The sequence below is a fragment of the Rhamphochromis longiceps genome, linkage group LG13, assembly GCF_057381845.1.
Source record: "Rhamphochromis longiceps isolate RC_006_pf linkage group LG13, R_longiceps_female_GT1.1, whole genome shotgun sequence".
NCBI classification, from domain to species: domain Eukaryota; kingdom Metazoa; phylum Chordata; class Actinopteri; order Cichliformes; family Cichlidae; genus Rhamphochromis; species Rhamphochromis longiceps.
The window spans coordinates 7,625,479-7,648,786 of NC_140569.1; the positions used below are offsets into that span (position 1 = coordinate 7,625,479).

At 37.8% G+C, this 23,308-nt stretch overlaps 2 protein-coding genes and 1 long non-coding RNA gene across 3 annotated transcripts in view; all 3 read left to right on the forward strand.

Moving 5' to 3' along the window:
• bean1 (brain expressed, associated with NEDD4, 1) overlaps nt 1-7,881 on the forward strand; it is a 48,109-nt gene extending 40,228 nt beyond the window's left edge. Inside the window, exon 5 of the mRNA XM_085427976.1 lies at nt 6,244-7,881. Coding sequence (XP_085284102.1) covers nt 6,244-6,634 — 391 coding nt within the window. The 3' untranslated portion in view covers nt 6,635-7,881. The remainder of the gene's footprint in view (nt 1-6,243) is intronic.
• Nucleotides 7,882-12,913: 5,032 nt separating this feature from the next.
• On the forward strand, nt 12,914-14,248 carry LOC146655305 (uncharacterized). The gene is made up of 4 exons (XR_014914393.1): nt 12,914-13,020; nt 13,111-13,198; nt 13,284-13,361; nt 14,073-14,248. It is a non-coding gene; the product is annotated as an uncharacterized LOC146655305 (long non-coding RNA).
• A 646-nt stretch (nt 14,249-14,894) lies between these two features.
• LOC146655306 (transmembrane protein 41A-B-like) lies at nt 14,895-21,652 on the forward strand. The gene is made up of 6 exons (XM_085427403.1): nt 14,895-15,097; nt 15,191-15,386; nt 18,903-19,053; nt 19,175-19,336; nt 19,530-19,668; nt 19,759-21,652. The coding sequence occupies exons 2-6, from the start codon at nt 15,247-15,249 to the stop codon at nt 19,992-19,994; spliced, it is 828 nt and encodes a 275-aa protein (XP_085283529.1). The 5' UTR covers nt 14,895-15,097; nt 15,191-15,246; the 3' UTR covers nt 19,995-21,652.
• The last annotated feature ends 1,656 nt before the right edge of the window (nt 21,653-23,308 follow it).

A 23,308-nucleotide genomic window follows, 5' to 3' on the forward strand; every position in this document is an offset into this window, starting at 1 on the left:
ACATATACAAAACATACAATAAACCCCCGGGGGATAGATTTCAGTATTTTTTTCCCTTAACCTGTCCAATGTTATTCTTTTCCCAGAGTGCACTCTTAGTTTATTTTTGTTGTTGGCGCGCTTTAGTTGGAGCTCTTAATAATAACAACAATACCTCCGAGTATCCGTGATGTCTCCACCTCCTCCGATGAATAACTCGCTCGTTGTGGTAGCAACCGTCTCCACTCGCGGCAGCGAGCAACGAATCTCCGGTTCCTTAGATAGCAGCGAATCATCCACGGTTAGCGACTCTCTCCCGAGACAACTCTCCAACTCCGTCTCTCCGCTCCGGCGGAATCTCCGTTAGCCAGGACCGTGGCGTTAGCCTAGCTCCAGCTAGCCAACGTAGCCAAACGTGCCTCGTGCTTAGCCAAGCACCAAAAGATACGGGAAGCCCGGCTCAAACGCTCCGAATGATTACCGGGAAGTCCGCAGACGGGTGATATGTTGTTGCCGAACAACTTTGGTGACATAAGCAGTCCCGAAGTCCATGCTTCGTCTATGCCATTTTAGTAATCCTTCTTTTTCTCCTCTCTTCCTCCCAAGTCTCTTTCCCCCGGAAGTCATCTGCAAGTCATGACCTCTCGTGACGTAGCATACAAAACAAGTTACACTTCTTCTCTTTTAACAGACATTCACATTCCATGAAATTATGGTTTTTTAACGTAACTGATTTTTTCACACACTATTTATGCATTTTAATACAAACATTTATATCACATATCTATACCACTCTTAACCTCACCATGAACAATTATTTTCTCTTTAACTTATTCTCATGAAAACAAAATAAATACCACTGATATTTATCAGAGTATTACAACTACAAACCACATTGTTTTAAGTGAGTTAACCTTTTGTCTCCCTGACAAACACTGTTTGCAAAAATGCATTTTTTTGTTACATATGACAATAGAAATAAAAAAGAAATTAAGACATGACCTTGTTATTTTTAAGTTATTGGTTTTTTGTTTTTTTTCCTTTTAGTTTATTCTCTGTGCAGTGTTTAAAATGCCCCATATGGACTTCAATTGTAAAGTTTGCTATTGTTTTTGGTCAAACCTCATATGTGAAGGGATGCACCTGGTAGCAGCAGGGTTTGGTGGTGTTAAATGATGCTTGAGCCTAATGTGGGCGACAAATTGTGCCCATACGCAGTTAGAGAATTTCAGTTTGAACAGCGGAAATGTGAGAATAACTGTGAAGAACTCCTCAGCTTTCTATCAAGAATAAGGAAAGAAAGCAAAGAGGAGAGCAGGGAAAAGGAAGGGGAGCTAGAGCGCTACGTCAGTACTCTGGCAGGAAACCAGAATGTTCTGGACCGCCTGCGTGTGAGACGTACTTTTTGGCTTGGACTACAGGACAGCAGCCAACCAACGCATATGCATAAACTCACATACACTCACATCCATACATTCGAATCACACTTTTTTTTGTAACCATAGTGCTGGCAAATTATTGTTTGGTACCCTGTGAAGAAGCAGGTAGTTGCAGTCATATGATCAGAGCGTGTGTGGGCGTGCATATTTTTGCGTGTGTAGGCCACAGATGGTTGAGGAAAACTCAGAGAACTCAGATCAACAGCTCACCTGCTGCGACTGTGAACGCTACACTTCCGACACACACGTACACACACAAAGTCTGGTAGAGAAAAAAAGTCACGCTTGCGGATCAGCGCCTCACCTGTGGAGACTGAAAGCTTCTGCTTCCTCTCAGGGAGAAGCTCAGCAAGCACACACACACACGCATGGACACAGATTCCTTTCTTTCTGATTTGATTTGCATAATAGCATTGGTGAGCACATAGTGTAGGAAGGCACGTGTGACATTCTCATCGTGTATTGAGAAGATTTAAATAAGCATTAACGTCACAGCTTTGTTTCCTTTTGATTTGTTTTGTGTTTGCCACTTACATGTGTCCAGACACTGATCTATTAATATAATTTTTTCAATTCTGTTATGGTGAGCATGTGAAAAGGAATATTTATGTCATGTTGCTCAAATTTAGGCTGAGGTTTGCCCATTATTATGTCTGGTCTCGAGTGTCACAGCATATGCTGCTGGTCTGATTGCCGATTCTGATCCAGAGTTCTGCCTACAACAGTGGAAACATCTTAGTTTCTGGTCAGCAGTTTATGGATACTATGACCTATGGATGGAAAACTACAGTTTATCCATTTGTATTTTAAGCTTGGAATTATAGAGAATTTAGAATCACATTTGCTTCTTTGTTGATATATAATATGTAATTAACTGTAAATTACATGTTGCAAAGGCAGGCAGTCAGAGATGTTACCTGTGTTTTACCAGTTGTACAGCAGTAAACCACGATGGAGCAACAGTTGCCTGCATCTGTGACTTTTCACGTAACATTCAATAATGACATGTTTAGGAGCAGCTGAGGCATTTGCAATAATTTGCCCGTTGCTGTGTCAGGCTGCGTGACACTAACTGCAAGTGTTTGACAAATACAGGAAGCGTTTTTTCATGTTATTAAGCTGTAAAGCAATTTCTGCACAGTGTCACTTGTCATCTCATAGGAGGAAACTAATCTTCCCACTGTGCACAAACTGGTAATGTAAAGAGATGAAAAGCAGGAAAATGAAAGTAGACACCTGATTATTGTTTTCTGGCACTAAGAGTAATTTGATATGATGAAAACTGATTTGTTGAATGTCATATAGAGGTTTCATATTGTTTCTGCTTTATGCTGTAAAAATCAAATCAGTTTTGGGTATGATTCACACACAGTAGCAGCACCATCTACAGTTTAACTCCACAGGCAAGAACCTCTCACAGTGGTAAAGAGCAGAAACATGCTGGCTTTACACACACAAATACACACACTTGCACTGACACACAGAGACCATATGCTGTAAGCAAGAGCTGTGTGGTGTTCAGCTCTGTAGAGCATCATAATCATTGCATGAATACATGCCAGAGGTCCCCCCTTTCTGCTGACATGCGTGTGCATTTGACTTCTTTTTCTACTGTGACAAATGTTAAGACAAAATCTTTTAGGTCAAGGTTAGAAGTCTGGGAAATATCTGGGTTTAAATAAACCATGACTGTTAATAGGAAAAATGAAAAAGCAACATTCTTCACACTTGTATCAGTGGCAAACTACTTCATCCATTGCTTTTGACAGGCTTCACTTATTGGTTGCATGTGAAAGTTTGGGGGGGTTGCTTTGTTGTAAAGCAAACCTCCATACAGCTGCATAAAATAGCAAAATAACTAGTAGATAAACCTAGCCTTAATTGACAGAAGCAGCCAGCCTATGCAGGAAAAACGTTGAAACATGGATTTCCCAAACTGTAGCATGAGGATTGTGTCAATGTGTTTGTTTGCCACCAAGCAACAGCATCCTTAAGTTATTAATAAATTAATACCTTGATATTGAATTTCATTTACATGATATGTCTGGACTTTAAATAGAAACAAGCAGCAGATAAAAACAAACAAAACAACAAACAGAAAAGCAGTTGTGCAGCTCCCAGCAAGTCTCCCAGAGGGGGCGAATTATTATTTATTCTGCCACACCCTGCTAACACACATGCTAGTGAACACACAAAGGTGTAAAACACCTCATTCATTATCTAGTGTGAGGTGTTTGCAGAAACAGACACAGTGGGAACAGAGCAGCATATAGCTCCTCAGAGACAAGAGACACAGGGATTTAGAGTGTGTTACAACACCTCATCGTGCCTAGCGCTCACTTTCCCTCTGTCTTCAATTTTCACCTCAACGTGCTGTCATGCCACTGATGTTTACAGTCAGATTTCTTAGCATGAGGCAAGTGAAAATAATCCACATGAATATATTTATTGAAACCCTGAGTTATATGGGGGTGTGAGAAAGAGAAGAGAAAGACGATAAATGATAAATGATAAACAATATTTAATAATAAATAATTATAACTAAAGCCATCGCAGAAAACTTTATTTTTCTATATTATGTTTTTTGTATTATATTTCTCCTCATGTTAACTTTTATCAAGTGGAAAAAAGTGATTGTGTTCATCTTCCAGCTTCATGTGTTTATATTATGCTAACCATAGCCATGTAGCTAGCCACCATGTAGCACATCATTATATACCAGCAAGCCCAACTTCAGTAACCCTACAAACATCACTGTTTAGTTTTCTATCTTCATTTATGTCGGAAGAGATAGCAGAGCTGTACGTTTTAATTTTTCAGAAATCTCTCAGTCAGAGCATGGTATATAGACCTTAGATGGAAACTAGCAAGCTAACTCCCTGCTAACTTCAAATTCTGTTAAACTTAATAAATCCTGTTTTTATGGATGCCTGGATGTCAAACTTAATTGTTACACCTGGTAAAGCAGCAACACTGATCATGTCATTAAAGATGAAAGAATTTAGAATAGAATAGAATAGAATAGAATAATCCTTTAATTGTCCCACAAGGGGAAATTTGGTTGTAACAGCAGCCAAAAAGACAAATATACAAACAAACAGTACACAGGACACGGAACAGAAACATACACAATTTTCTTACATATTTACATTATTTGAAAAGTTTTCTAACTCTTAGTGATGCCGCAGTGTTTGTTTGACTTTGAGACCTGAAGAGTTTTGACCCGGAAACAGCTAATGACGTCAGCTAATGTTCAACTGGAGTGAACATTAGCTGTTATCTTCACATCATGGCGGAAGTAGCTCTCACTCACTTTTTCTATACACAGAAAGACACAAATTTAACGTGAAAGAAACTATCGCTTAAGCGCTTACTTATAGGAGGTCATGTGATTGTTGGGGTTTTCTCCGTTTTCTTTCTATTATTGTAGAATATGAAGCGCCTTGAGGCAACTGCTGTTGTGATTTGGTATTGTATAAATAAAATTGAATTGAACTAAAATGAAATTGAAAAAGAAAGAAAGAAACTCATACACACATGTGTGGCACTGCTGTGTATTGATGTTGTTAACCACTGTGCTGATTAAGTTACGCTGATTTACCTCTTCCTACGGCCCATTCTCATCTACCATTACTTCCACAGGGCTATTTTATAAAATAAAAATTCTAGGGCTCCTCATGGTTTGCAGTGGCAGAGCAATGATCAGAACAACAGCAGCTGAACCAGTCACGTCATTGTGCCCATGCTTTGCATCTTTCCAGCATCAACATGACGCAGTTGCTGTCAAACAAGAAACGTTTTACATTGGCTTGTATTTTGTTTGTCTTTTATTCAGTTATAATCCATCTAACCTGCAGAAATCTTTCATAATTTTAAAGTTGAATTTCCAGTTTTCTTTACATGGATTAAGCCCACTTATAAACCTTAAGTGAATATTTTGACAAAAGCCATGGAACTTTAATCTCACTTTTCATTAAGACTTAATAACTGCAGCTATGCATGTATAGAGTCACTAGTCAAGCAAAACAATATTATGGCTTCATTAACAGCTCAGTCCTGAGTGCCAACAGTGTGCATCTTTGGTTTTCCCTACCAGAACACTGAACAACTGTATTTAAAATTTGCATTAAAGATACATAAACCTTTTCTAGACTACAGCTGAATTCTGCAGGTTTATATTTTTTTGTGTCTTGCCTATTTATCTTCCAAATGTATGTTTTAGATGGTTTTATATAGAGCACATTGTAGATATTGCTTGATTGTGCATAGTTAAAACTGTCTTTATATTTGAAACTGAATGTCTCAGTGCAACAGCTCATGTCTGATGGTGGGAGGGGTCCATCTTGTCTCCTATGGTATTCTCCTGTGAATTTCTATTATGGATGGATGTATTTGAACATAGAAAATAAGGCAATGGCATCAAGCTATCATGAAATAGCAGATTAAAAGCCGGCTTATTAAAAAGATAAGCATTGGGAGAGTTCAGCAAGCGCACTACCTGACATGAACCATTTGTCAGCACAACTGTAAATTTGCTAAAGACATGTTTCTTTACAAAATGCCCATTAAGAGTTTGAGCAGATTACTCCCTTTAAGTATGAGTTATTTTGCAGTTGCTATCATTTTTCCTGTGTTGGGAAGGATACATTTTATGTGCCTGCACTTGGAGTAAGCTAAAAAAATAATAAAGAGAAAAGAAAACCACCTCCAGACACCCACATGCACAAATGGCAAAGAAGAACATAACTTAGTAACTGATGTTATGATATAAAATCAATGTTCTGTAATTTATCTAACTTTTTCATTTTTGTCCTTTTGCCTGTAGCTATGATGAGTGTGTCGGTCCAGGTTCGACTCAGATCTACATCCCTACAGATGACCCACCTCCTTACTCATTGGTGGACCCCTGTCAGGGGGGAGCAGAGCAGGATGAACGGCCTTGCTACTCCCTTACAGATCCTTCCCCACACTGCGGAGAGACCTCAGCCAGTGCTGCCTGGTTTTCTCCCTCCCACTACCCACTGGGACTGCAAGAGCAGGAGCATCAACATCTTGCATCCATCTCCTTCCCACTGGAGGCAGCACCACCTTATGAGTCAATGCTGCCAGAGCAGGGACAGCCCCTCCCTCTCATGCCATGTGACCTTTATAAACACCAATCAGAGAGGGGGGATGATGGCAACTCCCAGCAACTCCCTGCGAACCAGATCTCATAGGACAGTTAATTTGTTTCTCTCACCTGTGGGCTTGGTGAATTAAACAAACACTTGGGATGTGTGGAAAATAGCTTTCATTAGCAGCTGTGACACCAAACGATGGTCCAAAAGATGTGCATTTCTTCCACACGGTTGCAAAGACCTGAAGAGGCTGAAGCTTGACTGCAGTGCAGTCAAAACTCCAGCTTTCAACCATTTTACTGTTGTTTGACTATGGACAAAATAAAACTCAAGAACTGCATTATACTGCAAAGTTCCTGGAATGGCAACTTCTCTCAATGGCTCTCCTCTATGTTGTTTAGTTTAGTTTTGCCATGTGTTGACTGTTATCGTCTCCTTGAAGTAGGACTGATACAAGAGTTGTGTGTCTTGTGTGGAGTTTAGTCTGAATCGCTTCCAAACAAATGCATTTACATTTATCCATCATGTCATAGACAACAGGAAATTGAGTTTGTCTTTACAAGAAAGAGTATGAACAGTATAGATGTGGGTTTTAGTAGTCTAGTTTAAGGTATACACAAGCACACTCAGTACCATCCCTGAGTTTATTTTGCTGTGATGTCACATATCTTCGTATTTAGAAATGTTTTGGGAAAAAACTGTACTTAGCTCTGATGTTATATAGAACATGTCAACTACCAGCACACCACTGCTGATTTACAATCTCTATAGTGTGTGCAGACAGTAGCGTGGTTTATGGCAACCTCCAGTGTTAGTTTGTTGGTTGTGGTAGTTTGATTAGAAGGAGTTTGTGATGAAATGGCTGTGTATAACAGGGGAACTACCTGGACAAGGAATTATCAACATGCCATTTTTCCAGGTATATTTGTATTACCTTTTAGCACCATGATGATGCTATAGAAAACATTGCTAGCATGTCATTTGAATCTGTCATCACCAGAGAGGAGTTCAACTTGTCCAGCTGTATAAGTTGTCATAATTCTTCCAATCAAGGGCTCTGGTTTTAATGTCAATGCTGTAACTGGATCCCAGCAGCAAAATGTAGCTTGGAGCTCTCCTCTTGTCGAGGTTGGGTTGATGCAACAGAGAAGAAACACAGTAAACTGTAGACTTTATTACATTATTCACTCATAAGGGATGCTTCTGCGTTGTTGTTCTTGTTCTGCTCTCATAAAATAATTCACTTGGCTTAAACCGTTACAAATGTTCTCTGTATTGCACACAGGTGAGCAACACATGGCTTGCGATAGCCACTAAACTAATTACTAATGAACAAAATAAACTGATGTGGAAACTCATTAAATTTCTAGTAACTTCTCTTTTCAGCCACCTTTGTTTTCGACGAAATGTTCAAAGTTTGGATATATTCTGTAATTTTTGTGAAATTTTACCTTAAGATATTAAATACCTTTCTAGATTTTAAAAACAACAACATTAATTTACACATTAGTGTAATATTCAGGCACGTATCCTAAACACAATGAAAAATTTAAAACAGCATGGAAGTTTAGTGAAAATAGCATTTTTAGGTCAAAAAGCATTCTGTGTGTTTCATTTTACATTAAATTTTGAACATTTAAATTACTTTGTCAATAGTGGTCTTTGACAACGTGAGATGGTTTTGGGGGCAAAATGTCATAGCATGAAAGCAAAATGTCATAGCAATCATGGCATATATGCAAACCATGAATATTTTTAGGAAAGTCAAAGATGGCTGAGCTGAAGGACAACGATGATTTGAGACAGAGTGACCCAGTAAGATTTTTTGTAATACGCAAAGCCTTTCGCATTTGATTCTAAAAAAATGTTTCCGCTACAGTATCTCAACATTTAAACATGTAACTGTCAGCTGCAAAGTTTCTGCTGGTACTTGTAAATCAAAGGGTCCCCTTGAAAGGTTATTACATCATTCTGCCTGACAGGCACCAGACTTCTTTTACAGGCATTATTTAAAAATGTTTAAGGTGATAAACATGTATGGACTGTTCCAAGTGTTAGAATTGCAAAATGGTTCAAGACAAGACAAAAGAAAATTATCATTGTGTCCTTGATACAGTATTTCCTTGTTATTTTGCTGTAGATGCATCAGGGGAAATTAGTTTATACAACAGCAGATATGTGGTCAAATGCATCCCATTAGCAGGTGGTTTGGGTGATCTGGTAATGCTGTGTATTGGTGGTCATTTACACTAATATGCATCAGAGCTGACTGTTGCTGAGCAAACTGCTTAAAGTGTAAACAAAGTAAATCCAGATACAAATGTTTTCGATGTTTCACCATTTATGCATTATTTCCTAATCAGAAACAAAGCAATAGATATGAGCTAAAATGCATCAGCTGTACATAAATTGAGTTGAGCAAAGGGGAAGTAAAGCCAGTCGGAAGCATCTGTAGTGAACAATTTTGCCAATTAATAATTAGTCAGCATTAAAACGGTAAATAAGTTAATAACGGAGAGATAATGTTGTTATTTTAATATATATCTGCAGCCATTCTTTCAAATGGACCATGCAATCATTACACACTCCATTCTGTTAATGAGATGTGGGGAAACATCAGGGCAATTAGTTTCCAAAGAAATCTAAATTGTTCATTATTTATTTTGTGTTTGAGTTTGAAACATAATAAGTTGGGAAATTCTTTAAAGTACAACAAACATGGTACAGTTACCATGACATAGACATGTTCAGAGGGGGATTTTTACAATGTGGGTGTTATCTCTGAACAGCCCGGTTGGATAAAAGCAGAACAAATCACAAACTTTTCTAACTTAACCAAAACGGAACAAAAACCCAGACAGCCACTGTTGGTGCACAAAATATGAATATACCTGCATTATGGTCACCAGGCAACCTGATCTATCACCTCAGGTGTCTGTGTACATATGTTATATAATTTACTATATGTGTCACAAATACACAAAATGTTTGAATGAAGTGTTTAGAGTTAAAATTGGGGCTATCCTGGAGACACTAAGACCTGTAGACAACATCATCATTCACCAGTTATTGAAGCAGGAAGCCACTAAAGGCTGAGCTTTAATAACATTTTTTTTCAATGTTAGTTTAATTTGAGAAATTGACAATTTTTTTAAAATTATCTTTACGTGTGACATAGTGTTTTAGTTAAAGATGTGCCTATTAGCCCCCAGACTGTTAGCTTGAACATTGTAGCCATAATTATCTCAAGGCAACCAATCTGCTGCTTTGAGCTAAATCTCTGGTGATGTACTGATTTTGTGATGTAGGTAAAAGCATGCTATTGTAACTGAATCCCTGTTAAATGCCTTGTGATGACAGATTTTACTAAAGGATACCATTTTCTTGACTGTTTCAAGCTGTTCTTAAGGGTTCTAGTTAATCACTGGTTGTCTTTTGGCTCAAATTAGCACCTGGAAACGAGCCACTCACAACATTTACTTCATTACGTTAGAATCTCAGTACTGCTTTTAAGATTTTAAGCATTCAGTCAAGAGTAATTTTCTCTGATGGATTACCATATGTTGTAATAAAACGTTTTTGTCTGCCATTTCAAAGTTTCTGCACTATTCATGTTTACTTATTTTCCTCTCTTTCATTTTTCTGACTTCTATATACTATAGAAAAAGTATAGAGTAAAATCATTTGTAAAAATAATATGAAATAAAAATGATGGGTTTTATGAGAAGATGTATAAGCCACATAACAAACGTGATAGAATCACCCAAGCTAGCAAAGATTCAGACAGGCACATTTAAACCAATTATGTATTTTGACCATATTCTCCTGAGAACCGAGGAAAAAAGTATCTTCCTGTTGAACTTTTTTGTGATTTCCTGTCTCTTCGGAACTGAAAGAGACCACCCAAACACATGAGATATCATCAGAAAGACCAGGAAATTCCACAATTAGGCACATCAGGACTTAGTAGGGTAGCTCCAATAAGTCAAAAGTTATAAAGACCAAAATGACAAATGACCATGAATGAATATGCTGGGTCTCGGAAGAATATTTAAAAATCAGACATTATGATAAGCCAGTTTTACATTTATCCACTAGGGGGCGCTGCAGAACAAAATAGTCTACACAGAATGGTGAGAACATTTATCTAACTACAGCAGTGTTTCCCGACCTTTTGGAGCCACGGCACTTATTTTACATTAGAAAACAGCACACCACCAAACAAAAATGTCACAAAAAGCATATTATATTTTTTTCCCGTGCATTAGGTATAGCGGAATTGGCTTGGTTTGTCCCCAGTATACCTTTTTTGCTTTCTTCTGATCGCTACTCATGCTAGGGCCTTCATCTGGGTCAGAATTTTCTCCAGGACCCAGGTCAGATTGACTACTTTTAAAAAAAAAAAATTTTTTTATCTATTGCTATTACGCGTCTCACAGCATGACTATTACGCAATTGCTTCTTTGTCTTTGTTTCACTGGCAGTTGGCAAACCATTTAATTAGAGCAGGAAGAGAAGGTAATTATCCTGCCCGTTACTCATGCCGATTGCTTAGAGTACTAATCAGGTGGAACGGTTGGGAAACACTGAACTACACAACGTTCTGTATCAGAGGAGGAATGTGTCACACCTTTATAAGATTAAACAAAAGGTAAAATGGAAAGATCATTAAATTTGTCTGATTTAATGCAGTTAATAGGAACTGTGTGAATTCTTTTTTAGTTAAAGTGTCTCAGTCTTTAACTTAATTGTTCAGCTAGGATTGCATTACTTTGCAGGTGCATTCTCTGTAAGTAAATACAATTTTGATGGTTTACATGTGTAACCAATCATAATCTAAATAAATTGTTTTTTGAGCAAACACTAGCAAGGCCCACATTAGAGGCTCTACAATGTTGAAATATTGCATCAGTGTGACATTTGCAAATTCAAACTTGTGATTAGATTTATCCATTTTTTTCTAAACAGATTTTTAAAAGTTGGCTAATTATGGGTTATTTTAACCTGACATTTTCCTCGGTGTGGCTGTTGTGATTCTGTGGATTTTGTGTTATTATTTTCCGTGTTTTTGGTAGATGTTTAAGTTCCCTGAGCATTTCCCTATCTGCTCCTCTCTCTGTCACATCTTTTTGTGTTAAGTGTTAGTCTTCATGTTCTTTCATACATGTTAAGTGTTAGTACCCATTATATTTTTTCCTATTTTACAGTGAAGATTTGTTTCTCTCATGCCCTGTGTAGTGTTGCTCTCATCTGCCTGATTGTCCTTGCCAGTCCTTACTCTGCTGTTGGACATTCCCTAATCAGCCTTTATACTTTTTCACAGCATCTACTCCATTTCCCGTGTTTGTTCCCTGTGCTCAGCATACTGTTAGCCTCACTCATTGTGGTTATTGGATTATTGTTTCTTTACTTTCTGGACTTTTCTCTGCTATTTTAGACTTTCTCTTATAAACCATATTAAAGGCTCACTTTTTGCTGAAGTCGACCTCTTGTGTTCTGCATTTGAATCCTCAGCCTTACACTCCACACACCTTGACATCTTCTAACTTCATACTATTCTCTTCTACATTTTGTTTTTGTCTGGTATGTTATTCTGCAAAAACAATAGCAGTTACAAAAGTGATAATAATAGTATTGACAATAAGATATTTGGAGAGGTTAGCTGAAGAGTCACAGGGAGATTTTCTGAGTTTGTATTGACTTTTTTACAGAACTGCGGAGGAGGGGAGTCTCATTTTACTCTAAGAAAAACAAGCTCTTTGACAAAACAAAATCTTTGATAAATATGAAGTTACTCTGTTTCTAAATTGCAGTCATCTGGGGAAATGAAAAACAACATGCAAATGGCACACTTTTTCTATTTCTTTTTTTTTTTAGAGCTACATAGTTACACTGCTGAAAAATATGCAGTCATGATATATCTGTTCATCTACTGTTTACAAGTTGCAACATAGAATACTAGGAATTACAGAAGGAGTCGTTTATACGGAGCCCTTTTGGTGGATCTCATTGTAACAAAAACACAGGTTTTCGTGATTACTTTAAAAAGGGTTTGACTTTTTGTAACATTAAAACAGAGTGACTGTAGATGAATAGTTTCAACTCCTATTTGCCTTGCTTATACGTGCAAATTTAAATTGAAGCTTAGTTTCAAGTCTTTTATTTCACAATCATTGTTTTTATTTAGCGTCAGTATGTTTGCTTTGAGTGCTCTTTATTGCTAACCCAGTCAAATACCTCATATCAGTGTGAGCAGTTTAGTTCAGTTCGCCAAGCTCTGTGCTTTTGAATACAGGGAACATGTGATTTATTTTTAGAACACTTTATTTCCCAAAACTGACCTGGGTAGATTTTTAAGATGCTTCTGACATGTGCACACCTAGCTTAAGTCCTGCTGGACTGGTTTATAAGTCAGTCTGAGACACTGTAAACAGCAGTTATAACTTTAAAGACCCATTGAGAGGCTACTGCTCGTGAATAAAAAGGTAAGATGAGCTATTATTAAAAATCTGTTTTTCTCCCCTTAATGTGGAATTGAAGCCAAAGGACTACACTAAACCTCATTTCTCCTGTAGAAAATGAAAGCTCATATTGTGCTCCTGATCCTTGTTCTTGTGGTCGGACTTACAGTGATGCCTGCTTATCCCAATGAGGACTCTAAAGGTAAGACCTGTGTGTATGACTTAGAGAATACTCAAACAGCCCTTACTAAACACTAAGTTTGTTTATGATGGTTTCAATCTTACAGTCATTCCAGATTACATAGCCCTACACGAGCTAGAGAGAGATGGAACTTTGAAGCCATTTATACCAGAAAACGCAGGAGGTATGTTTTTTTTTTTTTTCTTGCGCAGGAGGTATGTTGACTAAGAATAGTTTTGTGTTTGCTCACATTTGTGTGTGTGTGTGTGTGTGTGTGTGTGTGTGTGTGTGTGTGTGTGTGTGTGTGTGTGTGTGTGTGTGTGTGTGTGTGTGTGTGTGTACCATGTTTAGATGTCTTTGTAAGGACCAAAAATTGGAATGCTACTATACTTGTGGGGACCAACAGCCCTTATGGGGACAAAATGCCCAGCCCCACGAGTTTGGAGACATGTTTAAGGCTCAAAATGTGGTTTAGTGTCAGGGTTACAGTTAGGCTATGGTTAGGTTTAGGCTAAGGGTTAGAGTTAGCCATTCACTTGTGATGGTTATGGTAAGTGGCTAGGGAAAACATAAAGTCAAGTAGATGTCCTCACTAAGATATGAAAAGAAGTGTGTTTGTGTTTAAAGTCTTTACCACTATGGCCATGAAGTTGCCATAAAAAACTGTACATGCAGTACCTCAGGGTTGCACCTCAGCACAATTTTGAAAGTACTGACAGGTGTGCTGTACATAAACTTACCAGAAATGTATTTACTTAGACCTCGAACAACTATGAAACCAGAAAGTTGTAGAGTTCAGGATAACAGACTAAACCTTTCTCAGAGTATATGTTGGTTGTACTTGGTGTGGAAGTAGTGTTTGTGACTTAATGATCTTCTGTTTTTTTTATTGCAGGGAAACCTGATGATCCATGACAGAAAAGAGAGGTTTTCAAAAGCTTCTTATAAATGTGGCTCCCACCCAAGGCATGCTGAATAAACAAACATGGCAATCATACAAATAATGCTAATGTAAATATTTTGTGTTATATTATATACAGAAAAATAATAAAGTTCAACTTGGATTTAAAAGGATAATCTGATATCTTTAATTCCTAATTTACAATGCTCTAATTTAGATTATTATAAGAAAACATTTTCTTATATGGTAAATAATTAGTAAAATAAAAGGTACGTTACTTTGTTTTTGATCTTTACCTCAGAGAACTCACATGTATGCTATGGAAAACAAATGAAGAACTTTAACCTTAATTAGGTTGATCAAACCTTCCTGCAGTATTGCTACCTTTTATAATATATAAAATGCATAGGACCTTGCAGAAGAATATAAATCCACTAAACAGAGACTTGCAAGAACAAAACTTTTGCATTGTAAAGATGAAAAAAAGGTATATTATATATATATATATATATATATATATATATATATATATATATATATATATATATATATATATATATATATATATATATATATGCTTTAAAATGTTGCCAGTGTGACTGCTTTAAGTGTCTTTATTGTATTTATATATGTATGAATAACAACTATTATTATTATTACTGTTATAACCTAGCGTTTAAATCTGAATGATACACAGTTAGGATCCTGCTCTATAAATACTACCATTGCACAATATCAGATCGTATCATCTTACTCTGAACTCATCGTGGACTTTAGCGCCCCCTGGTGGCTGGTCGCATAAGTGCAACTGTAGATATATACCGACCATTAACTCATCCTGATTATTACGACCTGTTGGGATGAATTTTTGGTGTTATTTTAAATAAGACGTGTTGGGGGAGAAACTGTGGGCACAAAGCTTCTTTTCCATCAGTCTAAAGAAAGTTTGCCCGGCTGCCATGTGATCCGTGTGCCGAACACCGGCCAGAATGTCAGCCGTCACCGTAGCCTGGTTCTCGGTAAGCGACACCCACTTTTTTCGCTGCCGTCCAACTGAACCGCAGCACGTCGACTTTATCTCATCGGCGGTTTTCCCCTTTGCTTAAATTCAGCCCGAGTTGTCAGCGGAGTTTTATCCGGTGATCACGGAGTTTCTGTAGGGAGCAACATGCGCTCCTTAACGGGACTGGCTGCAGTTGTCGGGGCGGCAAGTGTCTACCTCTACCTGCTGTCCACGCATCTTCCCCCGGGACCCAAGCAGCTCCAGCCTGGCTCCCAGGGGGAGCACGAGGAGGTCCAGGAGTACAGGTAAGGAAACTTTACATACTTTACATGCAGAATTCAAGTTTGGGCAAAAATATTACTTTCAGTTATTAGAGCCACTTGGTGTTACTGATGGATATGCAGGTAAGTCAATTATCATAGCAGTATTACATTAACCTGTTCCTTATTATCAGTATTATTGGGTGTCTTTGACAAAGCTGGTACTTATGGTACTCCATTCTTTAAAATCTATCTGCCTATAATCTGAATTTGGACTGCAGGCATTTTTCACCAAAGCACGGTGCTAATACTCTTCATAAGCAGAAAATCTTGGTTGAGAGAAGGTTGTGGGTTGTGGCTTTAGTGCAGAGAAATCTTTTTTTTTTTTTACTTACACGCTTTTATCTGAGACATTTTTAGTCAGGAGGAAAGTGAAATAAAATAATTCCTGGATACATTTGTTTTATGACACCCCTAAAGTCTGTCTTAAAATTCCTTGGGGATTCCCTGGCCTCCCCCCATCTTGGAAACCAAAGCAGTAGTGACATATAACCTTCCCATCGTTGAATTAGTTGGAACATGATGTGAACTCATCTAAAGATATGAAGGTCTAAAATTATATATGCCTTAAATAAAGGATATTTGTTTTTAAAGTATCACATCTACAATAAGTATCACATTAATAATTTATTATTATTATTGTTATTGTTGCACTAAAATATTATCTGCTTGATATTTACATCATGTCTCCTCAAGTACATACTGGACCCAAGCTATACTGGACCGATTAACTCACTTCTAAGTGTGTATGTGTGTGTGTATTAGTGTTTTGAAGTGATTTATTTTCTATATGTGTGTCTCAGTGTGTGTGTCTCAGTGTGTGTGTGTGTGTGTGTGTGTGTGTGTGTGTGTGTGTGTGAGAGAGAGAGCGAGAGAGAGAGAGTTATGAAACTGATATGTTGTAATGTGCCAGACGGTCAAGTGTGAGGTTGTCTAGAGATGATAGAATAACGCAGACCAATGCACTCTGAAGCCAAGAGTAGGATCCTTGAGTGTGTATGTGTGTGTGTTGGAGAGAGAAAGGGTGCACTCCCAGTAAAATGATATTACCCATATTTTGTTACTTATAAAGTAAAAGCATAGCGTGAGTGGATCTGGTGAGGTGACGTTTTCAATAAAAATTTCTATTTTTATTTACGGATGAGAAGTAGTGTTGTCTGATGAGAAGTAAAAAAGAGCCGCCAGGTGCTCAAAAATAAACCTTAGACTCAAACGTTAGAACAGGCTTTTCCCCGCAGCACGCCGTGTAATAAATACTCACAAAGAAAACGGTGGCCGTTACAACTTATGTCTAAAAATGTATAGTTTCATGCCTCTGTTAAAACACTCGACTCCAGCTACATGACGCGCAGCAGGAAACACTTCCCGCAAGTCGAGCTGCACGAGATTCACAGAATTTACAGAAAATGTTAAATTTTTGTGATTTATATCATTATCGGGACGATAGAATTCTTATATCGGGATATGAGATTTTGGTCATATCGCACAGCCTCTGCAATGTTATATCTACTCCACTACTCTACATACACAGAGAATGCTCCATAAAGACATTAGTGAGGATGTGCAGCTAAACAAACTATCACCCCATCAACATCAGTACATAATTTTTTCCCCATTTTGTTTAGCTCCAGTATACAGCAGTGAATTTTGAAAGTCCAGACGCACTTACTTTTTTGTGTTGTAAAGTATCATTTTAACTTCAGGGTCATCCACTGCAGGTACGATACATGGAAGATGGAGATGTGATCAGATGCTTGCACAGGAAGGTTATGCCATTCCTTACAAAATCTTAGTTGCTTTCTTCTGAGTCTGTAACTTTAATCTGAATTTCTGAGTTATTGTTTTTATTACAAATGACTTTAATCTGAACAAACTGAGCATCACAATGGGGTAGAAAGGTGGTTTAAGTGACTTTGACATGGTTGGTATGGTTGCTGGTGCCAGATGGGCTGATATAAGTATTTCAAAAACTGCCGATCCACTGGGGTTTTTCCACCTGACCACCCTCACAAGAGATAATATCCAGTGACAGCTCTCTAGATGAAAATGTCCTGTTGCGGTCAGGCGAGAATGAACAGACTGCATTGAGCTGATAGGTAAGCAAGTAACTACTCATTACAACCAAGGTATGCAGAATAGCATCTCTGAATGAACAAAACATCAAACTTTAAAGTACATGGGCTACAGCAGCAGAAGACCACACCGGGTGGCACTGCTCTCAGCTAAGAACAAGAAACGGAGGATAGACTTCACATAAGCTCACCAAAAGTGACTCGAAAAACACTGAAGAAAATGTTAACTGGTCTGATAAATCTCAATTTCTGCTGTGGTCCGAATTTGGAGTGATCAACATGAAAGCGTGGATCCATCCTTCCTTGTATCAGAGGTTCAGGCTGAATAATGAGAATAAGTGAGAACCTGTAACCAAATTTATCACTGAAAGAAACAAGAAATTAATTAATAGTTATATATCAGCCCCAGTCACATCTTCTAATGCTGGAGATTACAGTCAGCCTAATACAGTCCGGCTTCATATTAATATCAAGCTAGTGGAAAGCTATATATGAATGTTGTGTGTGTGCGCAGATACAGAGTGTTTTGCATAAGGTTGTGTATTAGCAAAATTTAAAAGTGCCCATAATGACACTTGTAGCTGCTTGAATACAGTACATACACTCCTGCAGTTTCATGTATCTGAACCCTCATGCATCATCAACTTGTGGACCAATGACAGAACAGAATATTCGTCCACTGACCAGTGGGAACAAGGAACACTGAATGCCAGAGCAGCTGGCAGAGGAAGCCGGCATCTTGAGTTTCAACTGGGGGGATTTTATTGTGTGTGCATGTGAGCTTTGAGAAGTGTCTTCCTACCCTCTGCGCAAGTCTACAGGCAGCAACACTATTTCTGTCCTTCAATCAGATATATCCTGTTACCCTCTGATTCGCTTTGGTGCACACATGCGCACAGATAGACACACTTCTCTTACACTTTGTGTGTGTGTGTGTTTTTTTTTTTTATCAAATTTAAAAAATACTATATATACAACTCAAAAAAACAATTGCATCATAGTCATGCTGACATTTTTGCCTATGGGTGCTGTAGTTCAACTACTGAACCAATGCAGTAGAAGTAAATGGGGTTTAATTTCAGGCTCTCATATAAAATCCAGATTACTTATATACTGCCATGTACGTGCTGTCTGTCACTGTATTTTTCCATTTATTTTTAATTACCACAAAGCAGAAAATAAGATGATGAAGGTGATTTAAAACGTATCAGATCATTTATTGTTCACGGTACTCAGGTAGCGAAGTAGCATCACATGTGAGCAGACAATGGTAAAAATCAATACCAATTTATTTTTTTAATCATTTTGAAAAAATAAAGGTAGTCAAACCAAAAAAAAGCTCACAACTTGTTAGAATAGTACATACTCTGTTTTTGCCTTTTATACTGTATTTCCATGCACACAGCATTCTTGTGTTTGTTCCATCTAGGCTAAAGTTCCCATCTGACCTGGTCGAGCTACGGGAGCTCGCAGAGATGCTCAAGTTTTACAAAAGACAACACTACGCCTATGTTCTGTTGCTCTTCTGTAGCGCATACCTGTACAAACAGTCTTTTGCCATACCTGGCTCCTCCTTTCTGGTGAGACACACAGTAATGCAAACCAATGATCCAAACCAATCCTGTGTCTTGTTGATTTCCGATAAATATCTTATTCCTACGTGCAAATTTCTTTTAAACAGAGACTGCTTTTCTTCCTCAGAACATGTTAGCTGGTGCAATATTCGGGCCCTGGGAGGGTCTGGTATTGGCCTGCATGCTCGCCACCACAGGCTCCACGTTCTGCTTCCTGCTATCTGCAGCATTTGGAAAGCAGTATGTGGTGTACCTCTTCCCTGAGAAGGTGGCCCTGCTGCAGAGGAAGGTAGGCATGTTTTAAATCCCCTTCTCTCCTATTCTCTCACTTTATACTACGCAGCAAATCATTTATTCAGTGAAGGACAAACCAATTACAGTTTCCTCTCTATGTCTTTTTTATCATTTGCTGTCTAGGTTTTAATTTTCTCACATTTCCTTTTATCTTCTTCTCTCCTCACCCATTCTCCTCCCTCCGTCAGGTGGAGGAAAACCGCAGCAGTTTGTTCTTTTTCCTCCTTTTCCTTCGTTTCTTCCCTATGACTCCTAACTGGTTCCTTAACATCACCTGTCCTGTTCTCAACATCCCTATGCATATTTTCTTTTTCTCCGTGTTCATAGGTGAGACCATAGTTTCAAACATGAAACATGCAGACTAAAAAACCTACAAAACAAGTACTGATCAGTCAGCCACCACTCTCTCGCTTTCAGGTTTGATCCCCTACAACTTCATATGTGTTCGCACCGGAGCCATCCTCTCAGAGATCTCCTCACTGGATGACATATTCTCCTGGGGGACGCTGGCTCAGCTCCTCGCCATCGCCCTCGTGGCCCTCTTACCCGGAGCACTGATTAAACACTACAGCAAAGGTCGCCTCACAGTGGATGGCATGGATAGCAACGGAATCAGTGAGACTGATATCAAGCAGGAACGGAAGAGGCGATGACGGAGTGTGAGGTAAAAGAAGACCTAAATGTAACTTAATGTGAGAAGAAGTGAGGTGAGGAAAAACTGACCGCTGGTTGGCATGTGACCTTTTGGTGACTCCAGATTTCTGTAAGGTCACGCCAGAGAGTTATCATACCTACAGTACGATCTGTTCTGAACTTGGCTTCTGATCATGTTACACCAAGTTTTAATACTGAAGGTTCCCTAAAGGTTTGGGGTAAGTTTTCTGAGATGGGGCTGGAAATGTCTTGGGCTCCTTTGTTACAGCAATACAGAGGCAATTAAATGCCCTAAAACAATAAACGTATTGTTTAAATACATACGCTGTAATGATCTGCACCTATTGTCTTAATTAAACAGGACAGGACTGGCATTTTTATAAGGCTAAGCAGTCCAAAATCTAGAAATGTTCAGATTATTAATCAGATATTATGAAGAAAAGCTGCACATTAGAGCATGTGAGAAGGTAAAACAATCTATTTACAAAATATTTTACCTTAAAAATAGTTGCAGGTTTTTATTTTTTCGACAGTGCCTTGTTTCATGTCATTTTCTTTAACCCTGCGTAATGACCCTGAGAAACTTTTTGAACTTCCCCATCTACAGATCCCAATCTAAATCCTAAAACAAACAAAACATAATTGAAACGGACCGTGCAGTCTCAGTAGTTCTTATGGATATGGCTTTTATGATGATTATGAGTATGTTTGTCATACTGTGAGTTTCATTTCTGGGCAAACTGAAGGGTGTCTGATATACAACATTTTGGTGTTCTTTCAAAAATATAATCAAATTTAGTGCCTTAAAATGACTTTTTTTCCCCCTAAGTTTCCATTGGCTGCTATTCAGGGTTTGTCTCTCTGATCTGGATCTGTCATGGTGGAAAATACACACAAAATATGTAAGGTAGATTTAGACTGAAAGTCCTACGTAACTATTTTTCTAATAACTTTAACATATTACATGGACACTGGACTGGATCTCTTTACAGATATTAGTTTAACAATGTTCTTTATTTTATTCATAAAGAAGAGAGCAGCTAGACTAACATTTCTCTTACATATGTTTATTTAGTAACTAATTTGGTAGTCATTGCTGTTAAAGAAGCTTCATGGAGAAAATATATTTGGACTTTAAAATGTTTTGTACCTGTATTTCCTGAAGCATTTACACATGTGTCTTAATGAAGCTGTTTTTCACTGACATGAGAGGTGTGAGGTTTCATGGTGGTTTCAACAAAGATAATTTAGAGCAACATGCTCTAAATGTTGCAGAAATGTGGAGCTTTTCTGGACTCATTTACAGTAATGAACTAGCTTGTTTTTTTTGTTGTTGTTTTTTAAGAGAGACATTATAATCACTTGTAGAAAAACACTTAAATCACTCAATTCATTCAGTGAAGAGTTAAAATCAGCTTTCCAGCCTTTTATTGTGTCATTTTTAAATATTTAAACTACAGACATGAGAAAATCGTATAATGTGCTCCTATTAACACGTGTGGTGTTGCACTTTACATTTGACTGGAATTGTTCTTTATTTATTAAGTCAATGTTTGAGAGAAGAAAGTCTTTAGAAAGGAGTCTTAAAATCTAGCTTTTTATTTATATCATGAAAGAAAACACACAAAAACAAATGTTAGGTGCAACAGAGGGGCAACAAATAACCTTAACTGAGAAAATGACAAACCTTACTTACAGAAATCTGAATTGTCTGGTGTGTATTTTAGAGGCATTTCATGATCAACCTCATTTCAGGATAATTGTTTGAGTATATGTATATGTACTGTTTTTTGATATTCAACAATATACTACAGTTTAGGATTTAGAGTATCACATTTTATAATGTAGCCTCCCAGTGTGTGAACTTTTCCTGCTTTCCCTGATTTGTGAATGTGAAAAACACCCAAAGTGCCTAACTTATTTTTATCTGTAATTTTGTCAAAGCTACATGATATAAATAAATAAATTCAAGTTTGTTTGTTTTTTTATCAGCAGCGTGAAATTACACATTTATGGGGGGCTGGGGAGTTGCTAAGTATGCTGCCTTTATTTTTAAAGGGCTTTTTGTGTGGGTGGAAGAGGATTTTTATTTTCCTCTTGTTTGATCAAAAATCTTTTCTTCCCCCCTCCATCATGTTTTAGCCATAGACAGCAGAAATGATGGATTTAGCTTACAAATCTGAAAAGTGAAGCCAATGTTTTTGACTTAAACCTTCTATTTAATGCCCATCATGGGGCAAAAAAGATTTTCAGTACTGTGGGAGCCTATGGGAAGTGGCCTAGTGATGAAATTACAGGCTCATCTACACGCTTCAAAATGGGACATCATGGTGGAGTTATCCATCATTTTATATTCTATGGTTGTATGTAATGTAATAAAAATCTAAAATGTTTTTTACTTTGTTTTACTTGTGAATTTCCAATTAGAATCAATAATCGAGTTTAGTGATGAAGTAAAAACGAATTTAGATGCAAACATTTTTTATTTATGCCTTCTGTTACAGTCACTGACCCCGACTAACTTAAAGCAACACACTAAAAACATCCACTGTTACACTGAACCTGCTGACCGACATTAAAATGTCTTACTTTATCTCAGTGCTTTGCAACACGCGCATACACACTCAGACATTTTTGTTCATGCAAACACAAAGACACACACACACCTTCATGTTAACTGAGGCAGGCACTCTTTAAAAAAAGGTGAATCACATTTTTATCAAACATCATAAACACAAGGACCTGATGTTGATTGCATGAACCAGTATGGTGTTTGTTGGCAGAGGATCAAAAGATGGAAATATATGCATGGGGACCAAATACATTAGTAGGTCAACAAAAAAAATAAATCACAGCAAACATTAGTTTGACATTAACATGATCTGTGTCCCTGACATTTTTTAAACATGCATATATTTCCATCCACCTTTTATAACTTCGCCAACACACTGTAAACTTCATAGTAGCAATAGTGTAAAACAGCAACAACGTAACAGGCATTTACGAAAGTGCAACCACACAGTTTTGTAACTCTGCCCACTTAAAAAGTAATAATAATAAAATTGCATCCAACAACCATTTAATTTTTTTTTTTTTTAAATTCGGCTCAAGCCTGCTTTAATGTCACCTGAGGATGACACTCCTTGAACATCCCAGTTTGACCACTTTCAATTGCACATCTTCGATTTCCAAACGCAAAGGAAACACACTAGGTCTGGAGCACTACTGGGATTGTATTCACTATTCACAGAGAAGTCAAGTCTAGGGTAGCGCAAGGTCTACGGTGACCATCAGGGCCGCAATTTCCAGGGGG